Source organism: Drepanopeziza brunnea (genome assembly GCF_022702325.1).
Source record: "Drepanopeziza brunnea f. sp. 'multigermtubi' strain 214-2 chromosome Unknown ctg3, whole genome shotgun sequence".
NCBI lineage: Eukaryota > Fungi > Ascomycota > Leotiomycetes > Helotiales > Drepanopezizaceae > Drepanopeziza > Drepanopeziza brunnea.
In genome coordinates, this window is record NW_027094066.1 from 40,945 (window position 1) to 65,900 (window position 24,956).

The 24,956-nt window shown below is 51.8% G+C and overlaps 9 protein-coding genes across 9 annotated transcripts; 5 read left to right on the top strand and 4 right to left on the bottom strand.

Moving 5' to 3' along the window:
* Positions 1–924: 924 nt before the first annotated feature.
* L3040_002195 (uncharacterized protein) lies at positions 925–1,932 on the bottom strand (the record flags this gene model as incomplete). The annotated part of the gene is made up of 3 exons (XM_066155465.1): positions 925–1,209; positions 1,579–1,684; positions 1,826–1,932. 3 exons carry the CDS (start codon positions 1,930–1,932, stop codon positions 925–927), a joined length of 498 nt encoding a protein of 165 aa, XP_066012466.1.
* Positions 1,933–3,006: 1,074 nt separating this feature from the next.
* Positions 3,007–4,062, bottom strand: L3040_002196 (uncharacterized protein; the record flags this gene model as incomplete). The annotated part of the gene is made up of 2 exons (XM_007289910.1): positions 3,007–3,683; positions 3,777–4,062. The coding sequence occupies 2 exons, from the start codon at positions 4,060–4,062 to the stop codon at positions 3,007–3,009; spliced, it is 963 nt and encodes a 320-aa protein (XP_007289972.1).
* A 1,060-nt stretch (positions 4,063–5,122) lies between these two features.
* L3040_002197 (uncharacterized protein) lies at positions 5,123–6,227 on the bottom strand (the record flags this gene model as incomplete). Its single annotated transcript, XM_007289909.1, has 4 exons — positions 5,123–5,359; positions 5,407–5,806; positions 5,900–6,119; positions 6,209–6,227. 4 exons carry the CDS (start codon positions 6,225–6,227, stop codon positions 5,123–5,125), a joined length of 876 nt encoding a protein of 291 aa, XP_007289971.1.
* An 866-nt stretch (positions 6,228–7,093) lies between these two features.
* L3040_002198 (uncharacterized protein) lies at positions 7,094–8,415 on the top strand (the record flags this gene model as incomplete). Its single annotated transcript, XM_007289908.1, has 3 exons — positions 7,094–7,282; positions 7,374–8,135; positions 8,182–8,415. 3 exons carry the CDS (start codon positions 7,094–7,096, stop codon positions 8,413–8,415), a joined length of 1,185 nt encoding a protein of 394 aa, XP_007289970.1.
* Positions 8,416–10,466: 2,051 nt separating this feature from the next.
* On the top strand, positions 10,467–12,391 carry L3040_002199 (uncharacterized protein; the record flags this gene model as incomplete). The annotated part of the gene is made up of 5 exons (XM_066155466.1): positions 10,467–10,829; positions 10,885–10,898; positions 10,960–11,420; positions 11,480–11,623; positions 11,679–12,391. The coding sequence occupies 5 exons, from the start codon at positions 10,467–10,469 to the stop codon at positions 12,389–12,391; spliced, it is 1,695 nt and encodes a 564-aa protein (XP_066012467.1).
* Positions 12,392–13,892: 1,501 nt separating this feature from the next.
* On the bottom strand, positions 13,893–16,399 carry L3040_002200 (uncharacterized protein; the record flags this gene model as incomplete). Its single annotated transcript, XM_066155467.1, has 3 exons — positions 13,893–15,298; positions 15,347–16,220; positions 16,274–16,399. The coding sequence occupies 3 exons, from the start codon at positions 16,397–16,399 to the stop codon at positions 13,893–13,895; spliced, it is 2,406 nt and encodes an 801-aa protein (XP_066012468.1).
* A 1,439-nt stretch (positions 16,400–17,838) lies between these two features.
* On the top strand, positions 17,839–18,564 carry L3040_002201 (uncharacterized protein; the record flags this gene model as incomplete). Its single annotated transcript, XM_007289905.1, has 3 exons — positions 17,839–18,011; positions 18,059–18,341; positions 18,391–18,564. 3 exons carry the CDS (start codon positions 17,839–17,841, stop codon positions 18,562–18,564), a joined length of 630 nt encoding a protein of 209 aa, XP_007289967.1.
* Positions 18,565–19,189: 625 nt separating this feature from the next.
* L3040_002202 (uncharacterized protein) lies at positions 19,190–21,199 on the top strand (the record flags this gene model as incomplete). The annotated part of the gene is made up of 3 exons (XM_066155468.1): positions 19,190–19,835; positions 19,893–20,257; positions 20,315–21,199. 3 exons carry the CDS (start codon positions 19,190–19,192, stop codon positions 21,197–21,199), a joined length of 1,896 nt encoding a protein of 631 aa, XP_066012469.1.
* Positions 21,200–23,382: 2,183 nt separating this feature from the next.
* Positions 23,383–24,444, top strand: L3040_002203 (uncharacterized protein; the record flags this gene model as incomplete). The annotated part of the gene is made up of 1 exon (XM_007289903.1): positions 23,383–24,444. One exon carries the CDS (start codon positions 23,383–23,385, stop codon positions 24,442–24,444), a length of 1,062 nt encoding a protein of 353 aa, XP_007289965.1.
* Between the last annotated feature and the right edge of the window lie 512 nt (positions 24,445–24,956).

The following is a 24,956-nucleotide window of genomic DNA, read 5'->3' on the forward strand; positions in this document are numbered from 1 at the left end:
CGCAGCTGGCTGGCTGGGCCCGGCTGGCGGCACCGTCACACACACGCAGAGAGAGATAGGGCTCTCGCGGCTTTCGAATAGAATAGAGGGAGCTTTTGTTTTTTTATTCCTGCTGATACACCAACTAGGCTGGGCTGCGGTTTACTTATCTGACCTCTCTCTCTCTCTCTCTCTCTCTCTCTCTCTCTCTCTCTCTCTCTCTCTCTCGTCCTCTCAGCTATTAAGAAACCATTTCTCATCTCTCTATCAAATGGCAAGCAATATCTTCACAATGCCAACTTCCTCATCCTCATCCACCCTTCTCCTCCTCCTATCCTCTCTCGCCCTCCTCAATCCCAGCAATGCCCTTCCGTGGACCGGAGCCCAGCCAACAGGTATATACAACAACAGGGAAATAGCGTGGTCATCTCCCCGACCGACGCCGCCCGTCCCTGATATAATTCCCCCCGCCGCCGCCAACAACCTCTTCACTACCAAGGGCGGAGCGTCAGTTTCGGTAGACGACGTCGTCAACGTGTGTGGCTGGGCGGGAGGCAGCAACGCGGAGAGTTCCGTAGTATGTCGTCCGGTCGGGTCCTCTTGCGAGAGAAACACCGTACGTGCGGTTATCGGGTGCTGTGCGACGACGGATTGCAGCGCTGCGGGTGTTGTCTATTCGAGATGCGCGGATGGGAATAACGCCGGCTTGTGGATGTCGGATTCGGGCATGCGGCGGGATGGGGGCGTTCTCTCTTGGTTAGCACTTCCATTCATTCGTTACTCACACACGTATATACACAGAGAGAGAGAGGGTCGCTTGCTGATATCGACAGATAGTTCTGGGGCCAACGTCTGCTACCGCAATACCTATCCAGGGAGCGATTACCAATATAGATGCCGTGCTTCAGCGGCCGCAACAACAGTGGTCGAAACCACGTACTCGGGTCAAGCTCCAGATACGCTCCTCCTCCTCCAGATCGTATCCAGCGGGGTGAATCCCAGCCCGCTATCTGTCGCCGCGTCCTCGACAGCTTCCTTACCAACAACTAGCAGCAGCTCTGCGATTGCTGTATCTTCGGCCTCGTCGTCATTCTCGTCTTCTGCGTCTTCCAAACTCCCATTATCGAATAGCTCAATGTCTACTTCAACAGGGTTGACGAGCTCTTCTAGCTCTAACTCCTTCTCTAACTCATCCCGTTCGACGAAGACGAAAAGTCTAATCAGAACCACCTCGATTTACACTCCGACTATCGCATTAAACCTAGCAGGAAAGGCAAGTAGTAGCGGAACAACCGCGTCAGAAGCACCGTCATCATCATCATCAAGCACCGCTCTCAAAGCCGCCGCCGCCGTCGCCGCCGCCGAAGAAGAAAAAGGAGGAGGTACAGATACCGATACAAAAGATACCAACAAGGGAGCACTCATCGGTGCATGTCTAGGGGGGGTCCTAGGCCTAGCATCCATCGTCGGATTCGCCCTCTGGTATGGCCGCCGCCGCCGCCGACGAAGCAGGCAGACCAAGACCCGAGCCGGCTCCTTCATAAGCAAGCATCACGGCTCAGAGCCGCCCCCCTCCGGTCCCTTTCTTCAACGACGAACGACCCCGTTCAGCACCGGTGGTTTGGGTTTGCGCTCGAGCAGCAGCAGACCATCTGATACCCGCGGGTTACCAACGAGGACGATGACGAGGAGAACGGCAGAACCACTACCATCATCAGCAGCAGCAGCAGCAGCAGGAGAAATCCCGTCAACACCTCCACCTCCTCCACCACCACCTCCTCCTCCTCCTCCTCAATCATCAACAAATCCTCCGCTCTCCCCTCTCGGCTCATTCCACAACGGCTACCTCCCATTGCCCATCTCATCATCCGCAGCGTCCGCAGCGGCACCTATGCTCCTCCGCGGCGGCAGCGGCGGCAGTGGGGTCACGACACGAGCTCTAGACTGGAGCATCACGACCGAGGTCCTCCGCGCCCAGCGCCCATTAGCTCGCAGGAGTAATGCGTCTTCTTCTTTATCTTTCTCTTCTCCTTCTCCGCCACTACCCGTACCTCCACCGCCACCTCGCAGCCCACTACGAGATTCGAAAAGTGTGCAGACGAGTTTGAATTTGAACTCTAGTTTGTCTGCGAGAGTGGCTGCTGCTGCTGCTACTGCTACTGCTGGTTCTAGGAGGAGGGAGGAAGAAGAAGAAGAGGAGGAGGAGGAGGAAGAAGAAGAAGAAGCTGTGACTATGGGTATGAGCAGCGGTGATGATGGTGTGCCGAGATACCAGCTGGTAGATCATCGTCATGATGATAACGACGAAGAGGTGGCCAGCAGAGGGGAGGAGCATATGCCGATACTACGCAGGCCTAGTCCTAGTCCTGGACCAAATCGAGTCGAGGGAGAGAGCCGTAGTATGCGCGGATTGCTGGTGTTCGAGGATTGATTGCTCTGTATCGATGAATCATTTGACTGATCAGGATTTTGCGAGGCTGGGATAGTATAGGATGGTAAGCGAGTTGGATCCAATTATCCAAACAAACCTTCGATGATACCCTTCTTTATTCTCGTTCCGTTCCGTTCCGTTTTAAGCGTGTGCGGTCGAGCCCGCGGTAATCGCTAGAGAATCGAGATAGAGATAGAAGTAATCCTCACACAAGTAAATATACGAGCTGTGTTAATTATCAGATCGATTGGTAACAACACTTCACCGTAGACAGGTGGATAGACGAGGATAGAGAAGAGTAACGTGAGCTTGAATGGAACGGAAAAGAATGAATCATAACAGGAATCTTCTTACGGCAGAAACACAGATACATATATACGTATACATATATCTAGCGCAATCAGCACACGGTAATACAACAGACGGAAAAGAAAAGGATTGTTCAAACAACGGGCGAAGGAAAAAATCATAGCAAGGCTACACGTCACCTCCGTCCAACACCTCTTCCCTATTACCTCTTCTTCCAGCCCATTCCCGATCCAAGTGCAGAGACTTGGGCTAGGAAGGTCGAAGAGGGAAGAGAGCAAGGGAATTCCTCAGACCATCCCCCAAAGTGGTCTCGGGAGATCAGCCAGAGCACCATCAACAGCATTCCCACTCCGCATGCCGACAAACACGCCTCGCATCGCCGGACTCCCACCCCTCGTCTCACTCCAGCTGCTGAGCCCGTAATAGCCCGCCAGACTATGCACCAACCATCGCGCGAATCCGCCATCGGGACTACCCGCCAGGCTCTCATACACAATCTTCTTCCGCTGCAGCTCCTCCTCCATGACATCCTTGACCTCGTCACTCATCGTGATCCCCTTGCCATCCTTGTCCCTGCCAATGAACACAATCTCCTCATCCTCGCTGTCCATCTCCTCTCCGCCCTTGGCACCCTTTTGAGCAGCCTGCCGACGCTGCTGGAGCTCGAACTCCTTGACGAAAGTGCGGACCTCCAGCTCTAGCTCCTGGAGGAGGGTCTTTGCGCCCTTGCTCTTCTTGAGCTTCGTCTTCAAATCCGATGGCACACGGCCCTTCTCCTCGACGATACCGGCGCGCTGAGCGGGCGCGGCAGCTTTCTGCAGCGACTTCTCCTCGGCGCGGTGGCGGATTCCCGCGTCCCAGAGGGGCGCGAGGTAGTAGGGGATGTGGTTTACGCGGTGGGTAGCGTGGGGGGCCCAGTCCGAGGGGAGGGGTGGCTGGGCATTGGGGACGTGGAGGAGGCGGTCTGCACCGTCTCTCATTAGCCATGGTCCGTCGCGACGTCCTCCAAGGGCTGAGATGAGGGATGATGGATGAATGGATGGGTAAGGTCATGTACCATTCTCCCACCTCTGGCGTCGTCGACTGCCCTCCTTGCCCTTCAATAAGGCCTCTCGCCTCTTCATGCTATCCCGGCGCTCCTTCTTCTTCTTCTCGCCTCCATTGCTCTGGGGGCGCGTCTCGACTTCATCCTCGAGAGGAATGGAGAGGGAGACGCCGGTGCCGCGGGCGGAAGGGGAGATGCTGAGGGCCTGCAGGGCGGAGGTTGCGGTCCAACTTGCGACATCAAGGGCCACTGGAGCTGCCTGTTGCTCGGGGGGAGCGACGCTGGAGTAGATGGCCATGTTGGTGGATGCTGGATGCTGGATGCTCGTCGTGTCGTGCAGTTGTGGAGTCGTGTCGTCACTGATTGATTGCTTATCGCGGTGCAGGAAGTGAACTCGTTCTGGATTAGGAGGCAGGAGGAAAGTCGGGATAGGATTTGGAGGTGAGGTTGAAGCTGAAGCTGAAGATGGTGATGGTGATGGTGATGGTGATGGTGATGAAGCTGCGATATCTCTGGGCGGGAGGGAGGAAAGATCGATGAAGGAGGACAGGGAAAGGGGGGAGAACGCCTCGGAGGTCGAAAGAGCTCGGGCCGGGCAGTTGTTCACAGGTAAGCAGAGCGATAAGAGGCGGTCGCAGATCAGTGCATAACCCCCGATCGACCAATAGGAATCAGAGCGACCGAGACGTGCAAGGACTGACTAAACTACCTGGGAGGACTAAGTAAGTACGGGACGATAGATACAGTAGGTAGGTAGATGACTTTGGGGCTCAGACAGAATAGAAGGGGAGATGGATGGATCTAACTACCCGCACTTAATGGTCGAACGGCGGCGGCGTGGACTTGGAATGTTGTATTGTTGTCTTGTTGTATGAGCGAGTTCGATGAGTGATGCTTGACCTTGCTTGACATTCAGATTCAGACTCAGGCGCTCGCTTGTTGGTGGTTGACGTGAACCGCAGTTCATTATTGATTTGTACGTCGCTGAGCTCTACTTGCCAGATCCTCATGACTGATTGGTTGTCTCATTTCTTTACTACTATGGAAATTTTCATCAATACGTCCTGGTGCCAGAATGATGTTGAGACCACCAAATTCCAGGCCAGTCCCAAGCCAGGTCGCGGAGACTGCAACTCAATATCGTTCCACTCAGCGACAACTCAACTTAATGCGAATTACAATGCCACTTTGTCATAATTAGGCCGGATCATTCCCGTATCAACATGGCACCACTGTCAGACGCAAATTCTTGATATCCGAGCCAGAGAGCATCATCCAGGCAATCAAATCCGTTGCGCCATCCATGCATATTCCCCATCACATCTTTCGCAGCCCATCGTCGTTCAGGACGACAGAACTTAGGCATCTTCCAAGAGAGGAGCGCGCTCCTGATCAGCGGGGACGACATTCTGTTCAGTACGGAAGCTGAATTCTTTGCCAAAGATACCTGGAATGGCTATGACGAGCGTCGCGAAGAAGAGCGTGGCCATGATGGTGAAAGCGAAGATCCATTGGAAAGCGAATGTCTTGGTGAAGAATTGGCCGACGCCGAGACACGCGGTGAGGTAGCTGAGAGCAAATCCCATCGTGTAGTCCTTTCTACATGAGCAAGAGAGTTCACGCGCATGGGGTGCTTACGTACCTTGTAGATGATCAGAAAGAACATGCCGTAGACCAAGATACCCCAAATGGCGACGTTGGCCAGGATGCGGGCTGGTAAGGTGTGGGCATTGACAGCGATAGCTCCATTCCAGTACAAGGCGACAAAGTTCCAAGCCAGGGGCCCAGTGACAGCCGGGACGTGAATGGCGCGGGCGTAGGTGTTGTGGCGGAAGTAGAGGGAGGAAAGGTTGAAGAAGTTGATGACCGCGATGACCTCCGACCAGACAAAGTGACCGCGGACGAACAGCATGATCCAGGCGAACTGGAGGAGGTTGTTGAAGATGAAGTGAGAGCCGACACCCGCAGCGGCTATGACATGATCGTTATTCTTGGAGAAAAGATGCCACATGTAGGCGATCTGAGAGAGGAAGAGAGCAAGCCTGGTTTGTTTTGGAGTTCGTTCGTTAGCCGACTGTAATGGTGAGGAGGAGGAGGCGTGCAGTATGAGGTAGGACGAGCTGTGCTGTACATACCAGTACAACGAAGCCATCAGGGCGTTGAGGGCGAAGGGGGTTGGGAAAGCCTTGTTCTGACCCCAGATAGTGTTGCGCCAGAGTTGGACATCGTGTTGGGGGACGGCGAAGGTGTAGTTGATGCTGGTGACGACGACGAGCAGCCAGGAGATGATGGTGAGGACTTTGTAGGTCCAGACGGCCTCGACACTTTGGGATTCGCGTCTGGCGAAGGGATTTGCTGGAGGGTTGGGGGTTAGATCGAGGGGGGAAGGGGGGGAGTGAGAGATAGGGAGATGGAGGAGTGGGATATTGGGTTGAATTACTTACATTGAGAGAAGCTGAGCATCTTGAGAATTGGATGGGATGGGAGGATGTGGGTTGAAGAGAAGAAGAGGAAGAGGAAGAGGAAGAGGAAGAGGAAGAGGAAGAGGAAGAAAGAGATGAGAAGAGAGAGATGGGTATCGGATGAAAGTAGTAAAGCGCTCTTTCCATTTTTTCCTGTCCTGTCCCCTTCCAGTTCCAGTTCCACTTCCACTGCCTCTTTCTCTTTCCGACGTCACCTCGCCTCGCTCGTTCCGATTGGGTTCCAGCTGCCGCCCCCTGTTGCTGTTGCGGTTGCAGTTGCAGTTGCACCTTTCAATCCAGTTGATTTCCTGTTGTCCACAGGTACGTACGTGTGGGTGCGACCACCGCATCATGTGACACCATATTTAATTGGTTGGGTCCAGGGAGGGCAAGGTGTCAATCAACACAAGACGTGAAGTGAGTATGTGTACGTGTAAGACTCTTCCTCAAGCCCAAGCACGAAGCCCAAGTCTCAATGAAAAGAAGTTGGTTGCAATCAAAAATTCCCCCAGCAGCGACCCCGAAGGATAGCTGACAGTTCTCGACGCCCCGATGTGCAATGGAGGTCTCGTACTGTAAACACCGGCATTCATGAGCGCCATGTTTCCAAGAAGGTAAGTATGAGGAGAAGAAAAGGAAATCGAAGGGAGGGAACCGAGTTTAAGTACTTGGGAGAGATCGCGGTGCGGCCGCTAGCGTGCGCTAGATCGCTCTAAATCATGTGACTGATGGATCCATGCTTACTTATGTCATCAGCATCAACATTACCAGCAGGCTACCGGTATCAGCAAGCAGGCTGCAGTACTACAGCATCAAACCAAACCCAACACCTCAATAACATCCCCATCCATCTCAAAAATCATCAACATGAAGCTTGCTACCCTATCCCTCCTCGCTCTCTCCGCTACAACCGCCACCGCGCGCTTCGTAGAGCAGCACGAGACCGACCAAGTCGTTATCAACAATGTCGATGTCGACGAGGAGCTCTTCCTCATCGAGCTCGCCCCAGGCAAGACACGGCTGGTGACCGAGGAGGAGAAATGGGAGCTCAGACGAGTGAGGAACTACCTGCAACGTCCCATCCTATGTTATAACATACCATAATGACAAGCCATGCCATATCACCAACTAATATCATCCTCGTCAGAATGGCCAAAACTTCATGGACATCACTACCACCAAATCTCTTGGCCAACAGCTCTCCACCTCCTCCTCCTCCTCCTTCCACAAGAAACACCCCATTTTCCCCTCCAAGCCCGCCCTTCAGAAAGAACTCGCCCCCATGCTCAAGGCTCTCGATAAGAAGAAGATGCAAAAGCACCTCGAGACCTTTTCCGCCTTCCACACCCGCTACTACAAGTCCGACTACGGGCGTCAATCATCCGAGTGGCTGCTGGCACAAGTACAAGATACTATTAAGGAGGCGGGCGCGGACAAGTACGGCGCATTCGCGGAGCACTTTAAGCATCCATGGGGACAGAATAGTATTATTGCTACTATTCCCGGCAAGAGTAACTCCACTGTCGTGATTGGTGCGCACCAAGACAGTATTAACCTGTTTTTCCCCTCCCTTTTGTCGGCGCCGGGTGCCGATGATGATGGGTCTGGAACCGTCACGATCTTGGAGGCCCTGAGGGTCTTGCTGACAAGTGAGGATATTATCAAGGGGAATGGCGAGAACACAGTCGAGTTTCACTGGTACTCTGCTGAAGAAGGTGGACTGCTGGGCAGTCAAGCTATATTTGCCGAATATGAGAAGATTGGACGGGATGTCAAAGCAATGCTGCAGCAGGACATGACTGGTTTCGTCCAAGGTACGCTTGATTCAGGCAAGCCGGAGAGCGTGGGCGTGATAACGGATTTCGTTGATCCGGCCTTGACGGAGTTTATCGAGAAAATCGTCACCGAGGTATATTGTTTATAATACTGCCATTTGTTAAGACTAACGAGAATAGTATTGCGAAATCCCGTACGTAGAGACCAAATGCGGATACGCTTGCTCCGACCACGCATCGGCCTCTAAAGCCGGCTACCCTTCGGCTTTCGTTATCGAGTCTGCTTTCGGCAATTCGGACAAGCGTATCCATACTAGCGACGACACCATCAAGTACCTGAGCTTTGATCACATGCTTCAGCATGCTCGCTTAACCCTAGGATTAGTCTACGAGTTGGCTTTTGCCAAGCTGTGAGCGGGTTCTATTTCTTGCTGAGAGAAACCATATAATAGATAGGTATTTACATAATCCTAGGAATCCAACTAATACTATTTGATATGTTTGGCCCCGGAATAAGTGCGCTTTATCTAGTACTAATGTTGCCTTCGAAGGTAATTGCACTTGATTGCAACCATTTCTTATGGATGGGATTCAGCCTCAGCATCACTCACTAGCGTTATTAGTCCATCTCGTCTTTATATGCACATACATAGTGGACATGCAAACAGCTGGGAAGTATAAGCCAACGCTCTTCTCAGCAATATATCGAAGTAAATCTGAATACATTCTATGTTCCGATACCCAGGTTTATAAAGCCATCCGCTCCACTCTTTGTATGTAGTCCTTACTCTGTGCCTCTTTCAAGAAATCTTCTCCGGCCCACCCTCCCGCCAGCCGATGTTTTAGATCCCTACGAGGTGGCGACTTTTTGAACGATCATCTGCGGCAAAGAGAGCAGCGGCAGAAAATGCGGCAGCGATCACCGACATTGCCTTGGGGAATGAAGCAGCTTCGACTACGGGAATCGGCGGGCTCATTTGGTTGCCCCGGTGCTAGATTTAAGAATTTGACCGTACGCTCAGGAACAGCAGCACAGGCGTTGTCTCTTGAAACGGAGGCGAGGAGCTACTTTGGCTTGGCGGACGACGGAGAGGTGCAACACCAAAGAGATATCGGGTCTGTCAAGCGGCAAAATATCAAGCTCGGGCAAGGGCCAATGCAACCGCAACAACTCCCGAAGAAAGGATACAGAGAGTCCTCGCGCGGACCGGATCAATAAGAGAACGGGTGGCGAAGTGGCGGACCCGAGAATTCGCTGATAAAACGGGCGCTGTCGATGAATCAATCTTGGAGAATCCCATAGCTTTTGAAGAGTTATATTACTTACAAGGAGCAGAGGCTTATTTCTGTCGGGGTAAGGCGTTGGCTCGACTACGACGACAACGCCGGAGAGCCTTCAAGAAGCCACGGCGACGGGCGGCCCCTGTCACCAACTCTGATGATATTCACCTGCATGGTATGAAATCCAGCCGAGCGGCTACGAAAGCAACCTGGTGTAGTCCGCACCAACGAGGATGGAGCCGCCCAAGTGGTCCCCAAGCAAGAGGAGGAGTTCCGCGACGAACAAGAGGTGGTGGAAGACGAGGACGTAGAAACAGCGAGATTGTCCGGGCCTAGGCCTAGACCTAGACAAGGACGAGAGATCCAAGCTATCTGGGACAGGACAACGGTGGAGAGACTTTCGATACGCTGATGAAGGCGATGCCCCGTTGAGCAACAACGAGAGTCGAATATTGAGCGATAAAGAGGCGGAGCAATGTGGGAAGGTAGATTCGGGTGGTGAGACGGGATCGGGTTACGAGGTAGATTTGAAAAGCAAAGTCTCCTCCACTTCTGAGCACGACAAGCCAACTGCCGAGGAAGAGATCGTCCAGAGCATCGAGCAAGCGTACGAGAAACTGCGCCGCGCCGCGTGTTTTCTGGCGGGCCGGTCCGTAACCATGCTTCCATTTCCTCATTCAATTTCCCCATTCCATTTCCTCGCCGTTCACTAAAGTTCCCAACGGCTTTGCCGCCAAAGAAATGTAAATATAGAGTTTTAGAAGGCTTGTAAACAGAGATTGCAGCTCTTTTGTTTATGACTGAAAATTGGATGTTTAACTCGCTGGCTGGCTAAATCAAAAGTAGAAATAAAAACAGGGGCATTTGGGTTTGAAATTTTGAAATAAGCGAGGCTCGCTTACAGACGGACGGACTTTATTCGTATTTACTTTTTGTGCTAAATGAGTAAGTAGGTACAGCTATGCAAGACCCTTACTTTCCTCTTTTCTCGTCTATAATACAAATGGAAGATCAATTCTCGAAGGTGGGAGGTGGGGTGAAGCTCCCCAATTATGGCCCATCGATCCAACCAACAGCAGCTGCAGCTTCCATGCGCGCGGTGATTCAAGATAATATCATATCAAGCCTCTCCTCCTCGGTTTTTTCGCCATATCCTCTTCTCACCTCTTCCAAGTATCCGGAACATGAAGAAATCGCTGAAATACACGCTCCTGCCTCGAGGCGGGGAGGCCGGACCTCACTCTCCCAAACCCAGTCGCTGGAGCCATCGGGTCTGGAAATGGGCTGTCCCAGCTCTTCTAGCTATCACTGTCATCTTAGCGTTGGCTGTGACGGGAGTCCAGGATGGCAGTGATTTCCAGATACCGACATCTGGACATCCACCTTGTCCACAGTACCCGGCTTTGAAGGCATTGAGCGCCGAGAGGCAGAACTTCGAGAAGGAAGTCAAGGATACGATCAGCAGTCCCGAGTTCTTCGAGAAGAGCATCAAGCGGATGCAAGGAGCTGTGCAGATCCCGACCGAGAGCTTCGATGATATGGGAAAGGTGGGCAACGACACTCGCTGGGACATTCAAGGACTTCCATGCATATCTGGCTGAGACGTTCCCGATGGTGTAAGTCTTCATACCCTGATTATGGAATCAAGGTTTTGACCCTCCCTACTAACCTACATAGCTACTCGAAGCTAGAATTCACCCCGATCAACACGTACGGGATCTTGCTCGAATGGAAGGGGTCTGACGAGGCTCTGAAGCCGTATCTGTTCATGGGACATCAGGATGTCGTACCTGTACCAGCCGTCACCGAGTCCAGATGGACATATCCTCCATACTCGGCACATTATGACGGGAGATTCGTCTGGGGACGGGGAGCTGCCGACTGCAAGAATGTGGTCATTGGCGTATTGGAAGCCATCGAGACCCTTCTCGAGAAGGACTTCAAGCCAGAGCGGACATTTTTGGCCAGCTTTGGTTTTGACGAGGAGATCTCTGGCCTCCAGGGGGCCAAGTTCATTGCCGACCATCTGGAGAACACTAGAGGCAAGAACTCTATTGAGTTGATCCTCGACGAGGGCGGCCTAGGGATAGCAGAGATGCAAGGTGCCGTCTTTGCTCTTCCGGGGGTCGGCGAAAAGGGTATGGAGAGACTTGATATGACATGGAAATGAGTAATGACCTTGCTAATGGATATACAGGATATTTTGATGTCAGGATCTCGGTTGAGACTGCAGGAGGACATTCATCTGTGCCCCCCGAGCACACGGGGATCGGTATTCTAGCTCAAATAATCGCCGCCATCGAGGCTGCTCCTTACACGCCAGACCTCACACCTCTTAACCGTACGTATGAACATGTCCTGGTAGCCCCCTGCTACACTAACAACATCTATCCTAGCGTATTTCACCACGCTCCAGTGCAGCGCAGAGTACAGCCCCGATCTCGATCCGTGGCTCCGCAAGACCATCAAGAAGTCGCTCACCAGCAAGAAGGCAGCCAAAGCCGTCGCGGAATACGTAGCGAGCAAGGACATCTCCCAGCGCTACTTGATGCAGACCTCGCAAGAGACCGATCTCATCTCGGGGGGCGTCAAGATCAATGCGCTGCCGGAGAAGGTCTACGCGGTGGTCAACCACCGCGTCGCTGTCGAGAGCCACGTCGCCGCCGTCCGCGCCCACCTGCAATCGCTCCTCGAGAGGGAGATCCTCTCGAGGTTTCCCTTTGCGCTCGATGCTTGGGGATCTATCATGACGGCTGGAAACTCCTCCTCCTCTACTCCAGTAGGCACGATCACCCTAGAGAACTTCGGCTCACCGCTCGAGCCCGCGCCCGTCTCGCCGTACGACACACACGCCTACAAGACGTTCACGGGAACCATCAAGCAGGTCCTGGGCGAAGACATCATCGTCGCTCCGAGCTTGATGACGGGGAACACAGACACGAAGTTCTACTGGGGACTGAGCCGGAATATATATCGCTTCTCTCCCGTGCGGGCCGAGGGGAGGGCAGATGCGCATACGGTTGACGAGCGGATCGGGATGAGGGAGCATGTGGAGGGGGTGAGGCTCTATGCGCAACTCGTCTTGAATGGAGGAGACGGCAGGCCTTGAGCATAAAAGATGTGTACGAAAACAACCCAAGAAAAAGAATAAGCTGAAAAGATAGTTTGGCTTAAGATTGGAAAATTGGACGCCTAGTCTTGATGTTCTTGTATTGTAGGTAGTTAGTCTCAAGTCTCCATTGAGGGTTGCAATTGGTCATGCACGCATACATATCATCCTCTCCACTGCCCATTGCCAAACTCCACGCCGTCTCCCAGATCATAACTGCGCTATACAATTCCCTCGCTGCAAGATTATCGGATTCCTTACCCTTCTCCACATCGCTGTCTTCCTCGGCTTTTATCTTGCGCAATATTCCGAATCAATAAACCTTTGAACATCATCCCATCTTGTAAAAAGGATCTGCCACAATGACACGTGCATTAAACCCCGCTACGATATAACCAACATCTGCAGATCTCAAACGATATAAAGAAGTAGAAGAAGAAGAAGAAGAAGAAGAAGAAGAAGAAGAAGAAGAAGAAGAAGAAGAAGAAGAAGAAGAAGAAGAAGAAGAAGAAGAAGAAGAAGAAGAAGAAGAAGAAGAAGAAGAAGATTCCTACTGGATACAGCCCACGCGATCCATAAAGTTTCGATGAAAAATAATGAGAGAAAAAAGAGAAAGAGCAGCCTCGCAGCATGATAAAAGAAAAAGAGAAAAGAAACCTGCTACTCCACCCAGCAACATTTTCAAAACCTATTGGCTCTCACGTCCTTATATAATTCTTTCACATAAATCCAAGTCAGGATCCGAGATTCCGGGTCGTTTTTTCCCCCCCCACTTTCTTCGCAAGCTGATAAGTAAGGTCGGTCACAGCTTCGCTTAAAGGAAACCAAAATAAAAAAAAACAAAAAAAAAAAAAAAAAAAAAAAAAAAAAAGACCTTCCCAATCTACGCTTCGAAAAACACGTACTTGCTCGCCAGACCAATTCGACTCGCACAGTCTCGTCTTTGAGGGAAAAAAAGCGATCTAGTGTACACGTACTCCACGGTGAAAAACCTGTCCTCTAATGGGGGGCGTATCGGCGAGAGGGCGGCTCCTCAATTACGCGCTAGAACCTGAGGTGTCTATTATTGCTTATCCCGACTTGATCGAAGAGAAGACAATTGTGAACTTTGAAAGCAGTACGAGGAGTTATAGAAATAGATAGAATTTAACAAAAAAAAAACCCCCTCCCTTATCTATTCAGTTTGACTCGACAGAAGATAGAGGTATATAGAAGCTCAGTCTGATATGCTTTGGAGGAGAAGAAGCATCGCTGCAAGAAATACGACTGTTTCTTTTTTCTTTCGTAGCTGCTGCGACCGGGGGACAAAGTACAGTCAAGAGTTTAATTCCGTAGCTTGTATGTAAGTGCTCTCATGCAAGCAAGGCTGATCTCGTCTCATCTCATCTCATATCATCCGTCACCAGTCAGTGATAGCTCCCCGGCCCTCCCTCTCCCTCTCACTGTACTCTGCTTCCCGTCCCGTCCCGTCCACTCACACCGTAATCTAATCCAACAAGCTTTACAGATCCAGGTCCTCTTGCGCGTCATGCCACACTAGGCCCTCCTCCGGGCTCGAGACAATGGTGCCAATGCTACAAAGTCTCTTGGTGCGATCCAACTCCGGCGAACTGACCGGCTCCTCCTCATCCACAAAAGTAGGGCTCTCCATATCCTCGGCTGCTCCCTCCCCATCATCTTCCACCACAATCGTGTCCGCCGTGCTCAGTCGACTCGACGAGACCATCGTATCCGCAGTGCTATCTCGCCTCGGCGCTCGAGTCCTGTGGTGGCTGTGCACCATCGTTCGCGTCTCGAACTCCTTCTCTAGCACCGTCGGCGTATGGATAGGGATGGTAGATCCGGATGGCGGGTGAGAGACGAGATCGATCTTGGAGAGCGGCCACTCGTGGTTGATTTTTGGGAAGTGGTTGGCGGTAGAGTTGAAGAGGAATGGTTTGAGAGAACTCGGCTTGGGGTTGTTGCCCGAAAAGGCTTCCAGGGGTTCTCGGGGTTCGAGAGGAACTACTGGTTTGAGTGACGGGGCCACTTTGAATAGTCGTTTCCTCGCTGCTGCCACCGTGGCGACCGTAGCGACTGTAGCGACGGCGTCTTTCGTCACAATAATAGGACTCATATCGGTCTCTAGTTTGTCGGACTTGGTAGGGTTCTTCTTCGTCGGACTTCTCTTCGTCGGAATTCTCTTCGTAGGTTGCTTCACCGGTGCATTTGCTGCTCTTTTCTCCGCCGCGGGCTTGTTCCGTGACCCTTTTGCTGTTGCTCTCTGTGGCACACCCCAGTACTTGAGCCGCTCTGCTGGTCGCCCTTTGTCGTCCATCAAATCCCCCAACTGATCCAGTATCTTGAACGTGAAAAAGGTCCCATTCGACTTGTCATCCCTCTTGCATTGTGGTCGTTTCCTCGGTACCTTCGTGTCCGCCAATGATCTTCTCCTCTCTGCTGGGGCGCCTTGGGGCGACCATATATCCTCCCTTCTACCCTTGAGATCTGTTACCCACGCGTCACAGTCCCACTCGACCCAATAATCGATCACATCGCCCCAGGTACTCTCTGAAAGCTTCGTACGGTTTACAAACACCACCTTCCCACCCCGCGCGTGAACCACCTTGGCAAACTCCTTGACCATGACCTTCAAACCGTGCACACGTAAGCTCGTCCCCATGATCAGCAAGACGTCCGGTTGCAACGACATGTCGTGAGTCACGAGGGGCCCGATGAGGTTGGAGTGGGGGTGTTCTTCTCCGTAGAGGACGATATCTGGGCGGAGTCTTCCAACAGCGGTTCCTCGACGACCGGTTCCAGTCCTCTTCGCACTGTAGGAGGTGCAGGCGGGACAGTCGGGGGCGCTCCCCGCAAGTGTCGCAGCAAGTCTTCCTTCTGTATCCCAGTCGGAATGGGTGTTGCATACTGCGCATCGGAGGCTGCGCAGGGAACCATGAAGGCTAACTGACTCACATCCCCCTGATCCAGCTCTACTGACCCCCGATAGTGGTCTGAACCTGGCTCGAGATCCGGGACCACTACGGAGGTCAGTAGATAACCCCTCACGCTCTTCCAACATGTCGATGTTCTGCGAATAGTTGCGGACCAGGCGGCCCCCATCGCGAAGAGTACGAAGGAATTTGTGAGAGATGGAGGTTTCGGGCACGTTCTGGACCTTTTGTCGCAGACTCGATACGAACATGTAGAAGATGGAGGTTGTGAACGCGTCCTGCCAGACCATACAATCGAAAAGATCGCGGCCCTTCAGATTCGGCAAACTGCGGTTGTTCTGCGATAGCGAATGTCGAGATTGGGAGGATTTTCCTCGTGATGGAGGCGGAGGGGAGGATTTGGAGGTTGTGGGAGGGTCGGCGCCAAGATCGAATGTTGCGAGTCGAGGAGGTCGTGAAGGGCTGCTCGAGGCAATTGCGGCGTTTTGTTTACTCTGTGCGAAATCGCCTAAAGAGTCTGGGAGTTCTGGCGTCCGCGAAGAGCAGCTTGATAGCGAACTCTCCGAAGACGATTTGGCAGACTGGGTGGAACCTCGAGAAGCAGAAATCGTGTCGTTGGAAGAGGGAGAGCGAGAGGAATGCTTTGGAGTCGAGGGTCGTTGAGATTGCGGCTCTGGGTCTGTGGGGGGTTGCGAGTCTTGTGGGGCAAGGTCCTCGTCAATCACGTCCACAACTTTCCCGTCAGGGGCAACAACCTCGTAGTACCACTGCTTGCGCTTCTTCTTGGGCCTGTCGTCGATATCAAAGATATTGGACTGTTTCCAAGGAGGGTTCTTGATCGCCGCGTCGTACTGGGCCTGGATTAGAGAGTACAAGCCGTTCTCAGAGCGAAAGTCCTGGGAAAGGTGAGTAAACAAGGCTAGATAAGGCTTTGGCCATGGAGGCTTACCGGAATACCACAGTTGGTCGAGATACCCGCCCCCGTCACCACCACCACCTTCCTTGACTTGCCCATGACATCTGCAACTTCTTGCAGCTCCGGGTCGGAGTCCGGCCCTACCTGTAGAGTAGGCATAGTTCCGTTTACCTATTGCACAATCTACCACCTCAAGAGAGTCCTGCTGACAGTCTCGCAGCCTTGAGACACAATCGAGTTGTCGTCCTGGGCAGCCGTGTCGAGGATCCGGGTCCGGGTCTAATCCTGCGCTTCCTGTTTGTACAAAGTATTCAAAATGCGTTGCCTTACCGGGGCAATGTGTTGCTGGCCAGGAAATCTAGTGCTTTATCCGCCTCAAAGCCCAATTGCTGCTCCACCAAGAGTAAACCCCCCTAGTGATGATACAGCTGCCTGAATCATCCAGCGAGGTCACTGGCTCCTGTGCAACATTTCAACAACGGCAGATGTTGTAGGCTAGGTTCCGTCAGATACAGAAGCTTTCACAGCACAGTCTTTGTCCGCCAATGTCTCCTTGTCGGCCTTTGGCTCGCTCACTGCCCCCACTGCCTCGGGCTCCAACACACTGGCGGACAGCAACAGCAGCTGGGCAGCTGAGAGCTGATCTTCAGGCCTAGAACAGGTGAATATGGTCTCTCGATCCACAGGAATCTAATCTATTATTTAAAGACTCCAATTTGAGCAGGGGAGTATGTTTCTCCGCCGAGGCGCAAGATGAGGTCGACGCGTTTCGCTTTGTGAGGTCTTTGCGCGATCGATCTGAGGAATCTTGGTTCCGATTCTTTGAGGGGGGGATCTTCTTTCTGTCAAATGCCGCGGGACAGGGAACGACTGGTCGTGCGCGTGGTGTTGTTGAGAGATCTGAGGGGGAGGAAGTCGAAGTTGAAGGTGAGGTGGTGAGGTCGAGTCGCGCTCAAGTTTAAGATAACGATCAGAGATCTGCCGCCAAAACATGGTCCGAGCTATCCTTGCTAGTCCCCAGCATGCAGGCGGTGAAGTTTAGCGTCCTCGGTCTGGCGACCACTCAGAGCTTAGCACTTGCTTGGCGCTTGGGACGACATCTCACGTACCGGTACCTACCGGTATTACCATCTCAGAGTTGGTTCTACTTCACAATATCTCATATATAAACACAGGATCCTGCATTATCTTCATCTGGTATATCAGGAGCTCTATGCTGATCTCTTACTGCAAGGGAGAGCTCCCCGGACGGAAGAGATGATGTGTAATTGAATGTGTAGTTGACGATGTTAAGTTTTCCGGCTTCACGATTGCTCTTTTCGTTTGCACTATGTATGTTGTGGAATTCCAGGTCATGCGGAATGGAATCATTGACAGCGAAGCTTGACAATCTGACAATTAATGTTGGTTGCGCAAGTGCCCAACATCCAAACGAGTGTTGAGGAGAGCATATAAGTAAGACTCAATGGATGGGCTCAGTTAGCTCTATCATCCACCTTCATCTCTCTTCACAATTCGTCGAGAAGCTCGGCTAGGATCTGGTCACAGGTCTCTGGTGCTTCTGGTCTCGGCCTTCCATAAAATACACTCTTCTCATCATGTCAAAGCCCAAAAAGCTGCAACTCGTCTGGCCCAAGGATGGCCCCAAAGGACGAGGCAAGCGCGGGTTCAGAGGTCGACTGGCCAACATCGTCACAGGCAAGGGACCAGGCATCTTCTTGCAACGTATGGGATCCACCGACCCTATCCCGCGGGATCAGTGGCAAAATTGGTACGCTCCATTGCTCTCTTTTGAAAGCCATATCACTAAAGATTCAGGGATTCGTATCGAAGCTACGCCGATCATCGGCACGAGGACAGAGGCTCAGTTTCCCGAGGCTTCCGACGATATGATCCTCACACTCGGACTTACGTTGAGTGGACGACTCCTCACGACTGGTCGGGCCGCGGAACACATCTATGTGGCGGCGTAGGCTACAAAGGCGATGGGCTTCCCAGATTCACTCGGGAAGAGGGTTCACGGTTCAACAAGGCTTACCATCGGGGGCAGCGTCTTCGAAATGAGGATATGGGAGATGCATGGACGCATGAAGGGCCCAAGGTATGTATGATCTCTTCCTGGTTCATATCAATCACTGACTCCAATGCAGAGATTTGGGCCCAAGTACGACGAGTTCTGGCAGAGTGCTCATCGACAAGCGAAGAATATCGCAGACGGGTACCCGAGGCAATCTATGGGACTCAACCCACACATGACAATGCGCTCTCAGTATGCTGAACAGCCATATCGTGAGTGGTTCTGGGATGAGTGCCTCCATACATGATCATCGGCCCGAGCCGCAAAGTGTTTCTTGTGTTGGCTGGACTGCTGATGGAGGGAAAGTATGGGTTGAGAGACGCGGTGGCATATCGATTTGGTGGGATAGACTTTGTTTGAACTGGCGCCTTCTAGTACGGGTGCGAGAGCAATCCAAGGCCATGAAAACACTTCCTGTTTACTATCGTGTGATCTCGATACGACTCAAGTCCAAGCCAGTCAGTACTCTCATATTCTTTGTTGGGGCGGTCTTACCCAATCGGGTCATCCGGCCAGTTTAGCGACCGTCCTGGCTCCTCACCAAAAGAAGGAAGGTAAGCCGATCATCCCCTTCATCCAACCCCGCGATTCTCCTCACGATCGTCATTCCCCGCACTCCAGACCACGCAGAGTGGATGCACGTGAGCTCGTACATCCCCGTGACGGGACGAGCTGTCGGGAAAGTTCCCTCCATCAAGAGTGGAGTGCACGTGATGGCTGTTTGATTCAAATAGGACAAGTACATACATTGCTTCGATTCATTTCTCATCTACCCCATCGCTCTTAAATCTTGGACCTTCATTCTCGATTCTTGAATCTTGACATCTCTCAACTCTCAACTCTCAGCTCATCGTCAACACATGCGCGCAATCATGGGCAGCCTCCCGGTCCAACAACCCGCCGCCGTGACGGTGCCATCATCAGAACGCTGCGAGCCCGGCTCCTTTCCCCTCAAAATCGCCTCCTACCCTTCCAACTCCTCGCCCAAAGACATTGACCCCACTGAGGTCGCTGCAACCTGGGTCTCAAACTTCAACGCATCTCTCGCGAAGCCCTCGCTGGCCATCCTCTCCCATCTCTTCCTGGAAGAGTCCTACTGGCGCGATCAGCTCTGTCTCTCGTGGGACTTCCACACCTTGAACGGACCGGCTTCCATTGTTGCCCTTCTCACCGCTTCTCGTATGAAGTCTCTGTCGGTTGACACATCATCTGACTTCCGGTCACCGAAGGTCACTGCTCTAGATGATGGCAATGGTCAGACCGTGCAGGTTTTCCTGAAGGTAGAGACGGATGTTGGATATGGCGAGGGTCTCGTGAGATTAGCCGAAGAGGCAGGAGTCTGGAAAGTGTTCACCCTACTCACATTCTTGAAAGAGTTGAAGGGTCACCCGGAGACCGTTGGGAAGCAGAGACCGGTTGGGGTTAAGCATGGGGAACGTGTTACACATGAGAACTGGGCAGATAGAAGGCTGAAAGAGGAGATGTTCAAGGATGATGATCCAGTTGTGCTCATTGTTGGCAAGCTCCCTCCCGTGTACATCTCCGAGAGAGAGAATCGTCGCTAATAGAAAGAAGGCGCCGGACAATCTGGTCTCACAGCCGCGGCCAGACTCAAAATGATCGGCATCAAATCTCTCATCATCGACCGCGAGGAGAGGATCGGGGACAACTGGCGCTCGAGATACCATCATCTAGTCCTTCACGACAGCGTATGGTTCGATCACCTCCCGTACCTGCCATTTCCGGAATCCTGGCCGATCTTTACCCCGAAGGATAAGTTGGGAGATTGGTTCGAGTCGTACGTCAAGTTACTCGACCTCAATGCCTGGACGCAGACAACGATCAGCAAGTCATCTTGGGATAAAGATCTCGGAAAGTGGACCGTGACTTTGGACAGAACTGTGAACGGCAAGATTGAGTCTCGAGTCATGTTTCCCAAAGTAGGTTTCCCGTACTAGTACACAATTACAGCTTGCAATTAACCGAGTACGTAAAAGCACATCATCCAAGCAACCGGCGCCAGCGGCCTCCCTAATATCCCCTCCCTCCTTACCACCGGCCAAAAAATCTTCAAAGGCTCCCGCATCTGCCACTCTTCTACCTACCCGGGCTCCCAGCCCGCCCACGGCCAGTCCAAAAAAGCCGTCATCATCGGCTGCTGTAACTCCGCGCACGACATCGCCCAAGACTACCACGCGAACGGGTACGCCGTAACCATGATCCAGCGATCCTCAACGCTCGTCCTCAACGTCGACACCAACGTCCGCTACATGGCCGCTCTCTACGGCGAAGAGGCACCCAGGACGGAAGACGCAGATGTGCTGTTCATGAGCAGCGCGAACCAGGTAGTGAAGAAGAGCAGCATCTCCATGACCGCGAAACAAGCTGTCGACGACGCCGAGACGCTGGCGGGATTGGAGAAAGCGGGGTTCAAGCTGGATCAGGGGCCTGGGGGCAGCGGGCTCTGGATGAAATACCTGCAGCGCGGAGGCGGCTATTATCTCGACGTCGGCTGCTCCCAGCTCATCATCGACGGCAAGATCAAAATCAAGCAAGGCGTTGAGATTGCCGAGGTCTTGCCCGACGGGTTGAAGTTTGCAGACGGGGAGGTGCTGGAGGCGGATGAGGTGGTGTTCGCCACGGGGTACTTGAACATGCGGTCGCAGTGCCGAGCCATCTTCGGGGACGAGCTGGCGGACAAGGTCAAGGATGTCTGGGGCTTTGATGAAGAGGGGGAGATTAGGACGATGTGGAGGGGGAGCGGGCATCGGAACTTTTGGTTCATGGGGGGCAATCTGGCGCTTTGTAGGTGGTATTCTCGACTCTTGGCGCTGCAGATCAAGGGGATTGAAGAAGGCTTGGTGAAGTGGGAGGATATGTAGAGAAGGCTCAAGATCCAGGGGAAGAAGGCCAATTGAGCCCGAGGCAGATGTGTGTTTAGTAGTATAGAACGAAGTTGGAATATCTTCTTCCAAGTCCCGAGAATCCAAGATTGAGAAGGAAGGAAGCATTTTATTCCATTGGAACCAGAATTGAATCCCTCCCTCTCTTAACACCCCAAGTCTTGGACCGTACAGGAATATATACACATACAGTAGACTGACTAAGCGGTTTCTAGGACTGAAGGAGACGGACTGACCGGCTTACGTGCATTGTATTTCTCAGCTGGAGGCAGGAATTAAGTCGCCACCTCGTCCGTCAAACCCCTTACTAAAATCATATTAGCGTGCTCTTTCACTGATTCCCTCGCAAGTAAGCGAGTACACAAGACATATCCCCTTATGATAATATGTATAATGCTCATGCAAAGAATGTATAGCCAAGCCATAATATATACTCTCGACATGGGGAACATAAATATTTTATTCCGTCAAACTCAAGAGATATCTATCTATTAGCAAAAGCTAGCTCTAATAAGTTTCTGGGCTACGAAATGGTGGTTTTTCTCGCTTGTGAGTTAGCGCCTTTTGATCCACCTACGGAGACTTTTATGAGCAAGCAAGCAACCAAGCGCGGTGATGGTGGTGGTGGTAAGGAGACCTAGCAACGACATCTAATCTGTACGGTACGAATTAAGTCAAGTTAAGCAATTTCTTCTGGAAGTTATTATTAGCCCGAAGATTTAGTGGACGGAGGTTTGAAGTAGAGCCTCGAACAATGTCGGAAATCTGCAAGATCTGTCCCGCTGGTTAGGTTAATGCAAGCAAGCGAAAAGTGGCAGGTAGGTAAGAATCAGTTCGCTTGTTGATTTTTGGAGAGGGGAATGATTAAATTAGATACTCTGTGAAGGACTGAGAAAGAGAGGGTGATGATGTTTATACACTTCAAGATCAAGGTCATAAAAAAATAGCTGTAAAGTCGACTACTGCCGAGTGCCTCATCCCATCGCCGAGTATTACGTAATCCCAATTTCTCGCTCTACGGAGATCCTAGTACCTTTTTCAAGTGTATGTGTCCATTCAAGTCCATCCCGTCGTCGCCCGCTCAGCTCACGAGCTTCATACTCCCTTCCCCTTCCAAGCTCAACTTCACGACGTTAAAAATTTGGCTGAGCTCAAGAAAGCAGATACTTGCCCAAGCAACAAGCAAAAGCTCCCTTCCAGCTTCGCATCCAACTTTTCTGCTGCAGCAACCAGCTACCAGCTACCAGCTACCAGCTACCAGCTTGCAGTCCTTGTTTGTCACGTCCAGCAATCAATCAAGAGACTCGGTAAGGAAGACGTAGATGATCTCTGTCCCCTCTTCTTCCTTCTCTTGCACGAAACTCTATAAAGGAAAGAAAGGAGGAAGGAAGGAATGAATGAATAGTCCCGCATAGACATGACATCGAGCTTAAGCATCGTGACAGTTATTTAATATTGCGCTTTTTACTACTCGAGGTATATTATATTGGCACTTTTTTTTTACCGGTTTAAACGGCTAGAATTCCGATACTTCAAATTTCTATATCATATGTATCTCGAATTAAACAATACATAAATGAGCTAGCGTATTATAAATTGATTTTATAAATCGGCGCGATCGTTAAATATCAGGATATCAAGTTTTTAATAATCAGTTATCGTTTGTAAGACGGGTAATATTGTAAAAAGTACGACGGAAGACAGCTTTTTTTCGCTTCCTTTAAGGAAGGGCTCTAAAAGTTGCGAGGTCAAGTCCCACTGTTAATTGATACTGGAATCTGAAAGAGTTTTCAAAAAGACAGAGGCGACGAAAGGAAATGAGGTTGAAATAGAAGTTGGCGCCAAAATACTATAAGCGAAACTCTTTACAACGTCTCAACTTGCAGAATCCGTAATAAGTTGATGAATTGTGTAAAAATACTTTTAAAGCACAAAATTTAGTTAAATGTCATTGAGACAGCTGCTAACAAAGAGTCCGCGGGGGAAAGTCGCGCTTGACGCGTCTAAATCGCGATAAGTAATTGATCCCGCGACGTGCTTCGCGTCAACCTCTCGCCTCGACACCCAGAACCTACAACAATTTAGAGCTGTCTACAAACCCAGCATCCTGGCACAGCACCTTCCGCAGATCTGCCAGCAAGCATCACGACCCTGACCTCACCATGGCCCCCGAAGATCCAAACCCCGCCCACCCCCTCTACAACACGACCTTCTCCCTCCTCCGAGTCTCCCCACTGTACACCGGCCGCCACGGCCCCCTCAGCAACGCGACTCTGCGAAAGCATGCCCAACGATTCCGCGACATACTTGTTGGCGAAGTCTTGCGCGGCGTGCGCGTAGGCCTGGGTACTAAAGAAGATGACGTTCTGTCGCGCGTCGGCGCCTTGCAAACCGTGACATGGCGCCAGCTCCCCGAGGAACAGGCTTGGAGCGCAGCGGACGAGACGGGATCGGCCCACGACGATGTTGCAACGGGTTTGGCGCTCCTCTGCAGGGGGATGATAGTCACGGTCGCGTACGAGAAGATAGAGTACAGGGCTATCCTGCTGCGGGACGGGCGGGGCGACGATGCGGATGCCTCCTCGATGGGCACGGGTGGGAAGGAGACGGATGATGGGTTTCAGAGCTTCCCTTTGCTCATGACCAAGATGCCTGGGTCGCTGCGAGAGGCTTTCACTGAGTTTCTGGCTAGCACTTTTGATACCCGGGTCTCGGCGTTGTGTCTCTCGAGCCAGTACCTCGTGAGCGCATTCGAGAGGTACCTGGCTGATATCTCCATGGGGGAAGATGGCGAACCCCTTGGTCTCATCGAGAGAAGCAGGGCGTTGAGACACACTATCAAGGAGACGTTAGTGGTCATCGGATTTGATATCCCCGGTGGCTCTGCCGCGCTGAAGACCATAGACATTAACATTGCGAGAGAGGATCTGCCACGGATGGTCGCAAGGGGAAAGACTATTGGAAGGCAGGGAGACGGAGATTCTCCCTTTTTTGAGGCTCTGACGACGTATATCAAGGGACACATGGCCTTGGATCTGCGCAACGAGAAGGTGAAGATCTCGAGAATTGCTTGCGGGGCATTTGTCCTGGGCTCTGAAGGGAAGATCAAGTTGACCCAATTACCAAGTGAGAGCGACGGGCAGTCGTCTCGGGGTCCAGCTACTCGTCGCTTGATAAATGGGCTGATCGGAGCTGCGGCTGGTGTCTTGTTGTCTGGTGGCTGAACGGAATTACGATGTCCACATATTGGTAACATTTTAACGACCGACAATAGTGCATCGTTCAGTAGGCCAGCTTCGTTTAGATCCGCCAGGAATTTACCGAAACGGAATCCTTCCGAGAACAGCAATCCCGTCTACGGTACTATAAACGAACAAGAATCCGACAATAAAAGTACCCGCGCAAGACTCGACGCGAGAGAGAGGCATTCCCATCGCTGGTCATCGCAAACTGGGCCGGTCTTGAAACACGGCAGTCCAATTGGTATCCGACAAATCCAAATAAATCTGGCGAGTCTCTCTCGTCAATATTCCCAACGACGCCTTCATATCACGTGTTCACAGGTTTCTCTTCTTTAAGAGTCGCACTTCGTTAACGGAAACTAGTTCGGGTTACAGCATAGCATGCATGCGAACTATTCTCCGAATAAGATATATTTTTTATTAAGGTCTAGGGATACAGATAAGAATGAACAAAGACTATCAATCCTTATTTGATGTAAATTCATGATACATCT